Here is a 6000-nt window from a genome sequence, read left to right on the forward strand (position 1 = left end):
TAAACCTTCAAAAAAAACCAAAACACCTGCACCCTTCTACAAAAACACTGCTTCAACTAAACCACATCTGCAAAAAAACTGAGTCAGGTTACATTCTAACTCTGTCAGTGTTTTTAAGATTGTTCTCTGTAATACTGCATTTCTATTTTAATTTTCCTCATAAAAATCTGTTATTCCTATTCCCACATCTTTGCCTAAAAGGGAATGGCAAAAACTCACCCTGCATCTGAGCTGTTACCACAGAGCAAAGGGTCAGGGGCACCAGGAATGATGTAAAAATTTGCTGAAGATGAAAAAGAGATTACATTCACACACATATGGAGTTAGAGGATTTAATATATATAACATTATTATAACATTATTAAACCTTCACTTAAAAGGCCCCCCCTCAAAAGCACTGCTGAAAAATTTATCAGTAAAATTATATTTTGGATAAAATATTTAGCTAGAAGAGCACATCTAAATTCTTTTATAGGATGAACTCAACTAGGAACATCTCAACAAAAGATTATTTTAAAAAAACCTGAGAAAAAACCTGAACAATTTCTGTTTTTACTGTGAAAAGCAGACACAGCATATGCTGGAAGTCAGGAGGTTTTGGGGAGCCTCACTGCAGAAATACCTACACATATTGTTGGTGTATTCCTCCCAGTCAAAGCCCCTGGAGCCATTATCCAGGAAAGTCTCGTTCACATTAATTGGCCAAATCACACATTTGTTCCTTAAATTGCCCATGAACAGCTGGAGCCCAATGAGGGCAAAGACACTGAGACAGAAAACTGTCAGGATCATCACATCTGACAGCTTCTTCACAGACTGGATGAGGGCACCCACGATGGTCTTCAAGCCTGTGGAGAAGGAAACAAGACTGGAAATCACTCCTGTAAGGAGGAAAACCCACTGAAAATCCAAATTAACACAGTGCCTGGGAAAGGCTGTGGCTGTAAATGGGGGCAGTGAGTGTGTGGGGTTTGGTTTTCCAGCCAGTGCAACACTGGGATGGGGGCAAGGGATGGGCAGAACAACCCCAAATCCCAGTGCTGGTCCCTGAGAATGGCTGAGCAGGACTGTGGAATGTGGGGAATCATTTCCTGCACACATGGTTTGTCAAATGAGGATCAAGTTGGGATTTGCTGCCACAAATTCCCTCTGGACACGTTCAGCAGTGCTGGAACATTCTACAACAACCCACAGAGATCAAACACCTTCACCTCTCCCCATCCTGAACTGTCTCAGCACTTCCCTCCCTTTGCAGGAGCAGAATTTCCCTTTCCAGTGGTGGCTTTGGTTACAGGGTTTCACCCAGAGCTTTGGGATTTACTGAGGCCACTGGCATCACTGACAGGCTCAGGAAAAAAAGTCAAATATTCCAAAAGTTATCCTGCTGGTTTCCCACACTGCTGTGTGAGAGGCAGAATTCATGAGTGGGGAGAACTCAGCATTGATTTTTAGAATTTTGGATGCAGAAACAACATTAAATCAGATCTCTTTAATCAGTGTTAAGAGGGATGATTCTATAGTTTATAAATAAGCAGAAAAGAGAGGAAGGAGAAAAAACAATAAATCACAACTGGATTTGGGGCCAGACAGATCCAAGTTCCAGCTGAGATCACATGAACATTTTGGATCAGAAATATTGATCCCTTCCCACCTCCTCCTAAAAAAACCCTGCAGACCACCAGAGGCCAGAGCCACACCAAGATTCCAAACTAAACAGCTGCAGGGGCATCCCTGAGAAAAGAATTTTATTTGGAAGCATCATTTCCTTCCACTATCCAAACTTCTCCTGGAATCCAGCTGTGATCCAGGTGTGTCCCCACGTGGCATCAGGAAATTCAAACAGAAGAACTCAAGTCCCAATAGAGAATTTTTTTTTTTTCTTGAGACAATCACAGTTTCACCACCAAAAAAAAAAGACTAAGGGGATATGATCCTTTTCATCTGGAATTAAACTTTTAAGCCTGGCTTTATTTTCAGAGATCAGTCTGAAATGTGCATACAAAGGGACAGGAAAGCATCCATCCCAGAATTTTGGGGGTTTAGCTCATGGATGTCACACAGATCCATAGAGACCATGGAGTTTTGTCTGTGGCATGACAAATCCTGGTAATTTTCCCATTTTTATCTTGTGTCCAACACATTTTAATTCCAGTTATTGACAGAAGGTGTTGATAGCACTCAAAACACTGAGTTTTTCAGCAGCTCAGCACAGAGTTAAAATTCCCAGTCCATGAGCTGAAGCAGAAATTAAACTCCTTTAGATTTCAATATTCTGTGTAATCTTAAAAAAAAAAAATAAAAAAATCACCTTTTCCTTGCAAAATTATTGTGGAAAAATCCATAAAGAGCACTTCATGCTTTCACATTCAATAACCCAAAAAGCCAATTATTCAAATGCTTCACACCCCTCCTGCTGTCACAAAATGCAAGGGGGACAAGATTTGTGCTGCAGAAACACACCTGGACAATCCTCCCCCAAAAACAGACACAAAACCCCAAAATTTTGCCATTCCAGGGATGTTCTGTGCCCCCAGCACCCAAACTTGGCTGTGTGGGGGCAAATCACCCCTTTTACTCAACCAAAATATGCAGCAAATCATCCCTCCAATCAAAACTACATTAAAAAATGTGCTGAGCTCAGCAGGGCTCGGTCTCAACCCCTGAAATTTGAAATGATTTTATTTGAAATCAATTTGGAATTGCATGGAATGACCCCAAACTGAGCTGTTCTGCTGCCTGCAGAACACAACTCATGCTGTCACACAGCTCCTCAAAGCTGCACCAGCTCCATTCTGCTGCAATTAAAAAAGCAAAAAACAGGCAAAACTGGTTTTAATATCAATGCTTCTCCTCTGAGCAGGGTAATGACTCTCTGGAGCAGGCTGAGAGAATGGCAGCTGCCCTTCAGAGCCACTGCTAAAAGGTTTTTTTTGCTCTTAAAAATCACCAGACATGAAGGAAGGCTCAGTAGGAACCAGCATTTCTCACTGGGTGCAAGAAAAAAAAAAAAAAGCAGGTGGCAGGTAGGAGCATCATCATCATCATCATCATCATCATCATCATCATGCACAACAGGCAGCTCCAGCTGATGGGGTTGGCAGTCTGGGATGGCACAAAATAATTCCCAACAATTCCACAGGCTGGGAAAGCAGAATCACAACTCCAGAACCAGGGAACAAAACCACAAAGGAACTGAGACCAAAACTGGTGGAGGAGTTACTCTGGAAGAGGCTGAGCAGATGGAAATCAGAAAACTGGAGAGGTGTGAGGGCCTGAGCCTGAGCTCAGAATTAGGGGAACTTCTGAGAAACCACGTGCATGAAGCTTTTCTGCACAAGAATTCAGGATCAGGAATTGTTCCAGGCCAGGCTGGACAGAGCTGTGATTAAACTGGGCTTAAAAAACTTGATTAAACTCTGATTAAACTGGTGTTCCTGCCCATGGAGGGAGGTGGAACAAGAGGAGCTTTAAGGTCCCTCCCAACCCAAAGCAGAATTCTGCGGTTTTCAGTCCATGATGTCCCAAAATAGAGGAAGGGGCACAGCTCAGCCTGTGACACCCAGCTGAGTCACAAATCCAGAAGCAGTTTTGGGAAGGCTGGTACTGACAAGCCCAGCTACAGAAAATGGGCAAAAAGGTTTTAATCTTGGTTGGGTTTTGCTCTGTTGCTTTACAAATTTATTCCTAAAGCAACTCTAAAATAACAGGGTGAGTCCCTGAGCCAGAAACTGTTCAGCCTGAGGAGGAGCCTGATCCTTTTCACCTAAAATTAAACTTTTAAGCCTGGCTTTAGTTCCAGAGATCAGTCTGAAATGTGAATACAAAGGGACAATATGGAGCAATAACCTGTTGATCCCAGAATTTGATGGCCCAGGAGCCTTGATTTGTTACACAGACTGCAAATCCCATCCAAAATAAAATAAAATAAGATCCCAGTGCCATTTGTGAGGAATGAGCAGTGCAGGAAAGGAGGGGAAAACACTGAGAGAGGGGAAAAAAACCACGAGGCCAGCCTGTAATGCTGAATGGTTCTCACCTGGAATTACAGAGATAGTTTTCAAAGCTCGGAGAACTCTGAAAGTTCTCAATGCTGAGACATTCCCCAGGTCCACAAACTCTGTGACATATCTGCAATGAGGGAGGTCACACACAAAAAACACCATGACAATACCACACACCAAAAAAATAAAAAAAAAAAATAAAATAAAATAAAATCCAACCACCACTACAGACAAAGCAATACATCACTCACAGGGGCCTGTACCCAACAGCTAAACACCAACCTTACCTGGAATTACAGAAATAGTTTTCAAAGCTCTCAGAACCCTGAAAGTGCGCAGAGCTGAAACATTGCCTAGGTTTACAAACTCTGTTATATACCTGCAGAATTAAACCAGAGTTAATGGCACTGCTGGGGTCACCCTCCTCTGCATCAGCTGCTGGGACTGTAGGGAACAGCTTGTGATTGAAAAGAGCTGCAGGAATGGAAAAGAGAGGGGGGCAAAGGTGAGATGAGGTTGGGTCAGGATCTCCATCCTCACCTGGAATTAGGGAAGGGACTCACAGGATCAGCCTGGTGCTGTACACACCCCAAAATCCCACCCTGGGGAGGTGAAATCCCAAAAAAAAATCACCTTTTCCTTCTAAAATTATTGTATTAAAACCTATCAAGAGCACTTTATGCTTTCATATTAAATAAGGCAAAAAGTCAATTATTGAAATGATTCAAATCCTTCTTATTGTCACAAAATGCAGGGGGATTTGTGCTGGACAATCCTACCCTCAAAAAAAAGAAAAATAAAAGAGAAAACAGGGGTGCAAAGGTGAGATGAGGTTGGGTCAGGATCTCCATCCTCACCTGGAATTAGGGAAGGGACTCACAGGATCAGCCTGGTGCTGTACACACCCCAAAATCCCACCCTGGGGAGGTGAAATCCCAAAAAAAAAATCACATTTTCCTTGCAAAATTACTGTGGTAAAACACATCAAGAGCACTTTATGCTTTCATATTAAATAAGGCAAAAAGTCAATTATTGAAATGATTCACATCCTTCTTGCTGTCACAAAATGCAGGGGGATTTGTGCTGGACAATCCTACCCTCAAAAAAAAAAAAAATAAAAGAGAAAACAGGGGGGCAAAGGTGAGATGAGGTTGGGTCAGGATCTCCATCCTCACCTGGAATTAGGGAAGGGACTCACAGGATCAGCCTGGTGCTGTACACACCCCAAAATCCCACCCTGGGGAGGTGAAATCCCCAAAAAAAATCACCTTTTCCTTCTAAAATTATTATGGTAAAACCTATCAAGAGCTTTATGCTTTCATATTAAATAAGGCAAAAAGTCAATTATTCAATGATTCACATCCTTCTTGCTGTCACAAAATGCAGGGGGATTTGTGATGGACAATCCTACCCTCAAAACCAGACACAAAAATCCAAAATTTTGTCATTCCAGGGATGTTCAGTGCCCCCAGAACTCTTGGTGTGTAATTTAAATAGAAAAATGAAAAGGTAGAAAAAGAGCAAAAAATCAGGAAAATCACAAACTTGGGTGCAGAATCCAATGAAATGTGATTAAAGTGTTTTAATTCAACTCTGGATTCTTGGAAATGCAACTCCTGAACCTTTAATTTAATTGCATTTAATTCAATTTAATTCCATTTCATTCCATTTCATTCCATTTATTTCCATTTAATTCAATTTAATTCTATTTCATTCCATTTAATTCCATTTAATTCCATTTAATTCCATTTAATTCCACTTAATTCCATTTAATGCAAAGCATTTTCTGTTTGGTTTTCTTAATATTAATAGGTTATTAATGGGTTATTAGTGGGTTATTGATAATTTTAGAAATTAAAGCTAATTTTAGAAATTAAGGCTAATTTTAGAATTTAAGGCTAATTTTATCATTTACAGCAAATTTTAGAAAGTAATACTAACATTTAAAATTAAGGCTAATTTTAGAAATTAAGGCTAATACTAGAATGGAAGGCTAATT

At 40.8% G+C, this 6000-nt stretch overlaps 1 protein-coding gene across 2 annotated transcripts in view; it reads right to left on the reverse strand.

The window, feature by feature from the left end:
• Window positions 1-4377, reverse strand: part of SCN8A (sodium voltage-gated channel alpha subunit 8) — a 51714-nt gene extending 47337 nt beyond the window's left edge. Inside the window, exons 1-4 of one of the 2 annotated variants that reach the window (XM_079329191.1) lie at window positions 4289-4377; window positions 4037-4128; window positions 627-848; window positions 220-283 (exon numbers count right to left, since the gene is read on the reverse strand). In XM_079329191.1, coding sequence (XP_079185317.1) covers window positions 220-283; window positions 627-792 — 230 coding nt within the window. In that variant the 5' untranslated portion in view covers window positions 793-848; window positions 4037-4128; window positions 4289-4377. The remainder of the gene's footprint in view (window positions 1-219; window positions 284-626; window positions 849-4036; window positions 4129-4288) is intronic. The other variant, XM_079329190.1, reaches the window with a different exon arrangement.
• Between the last annotated feature and the right edge of the window lie 1623 nt (window positions 4378-6000).

The sequence above is a fragment of the Erithacus rubecula genome (assembly GCF_903797595.1).
Source record: "Erithacus rubecula genome assembly, chromosome: 31".
In the NCBI taxonomy this organism is placed as follows: Eukaryota; Metazoa; Chordata; class Aves; order Passeriformes; family Muscicapidae; genus Erithacus; species Erithacus rubecula.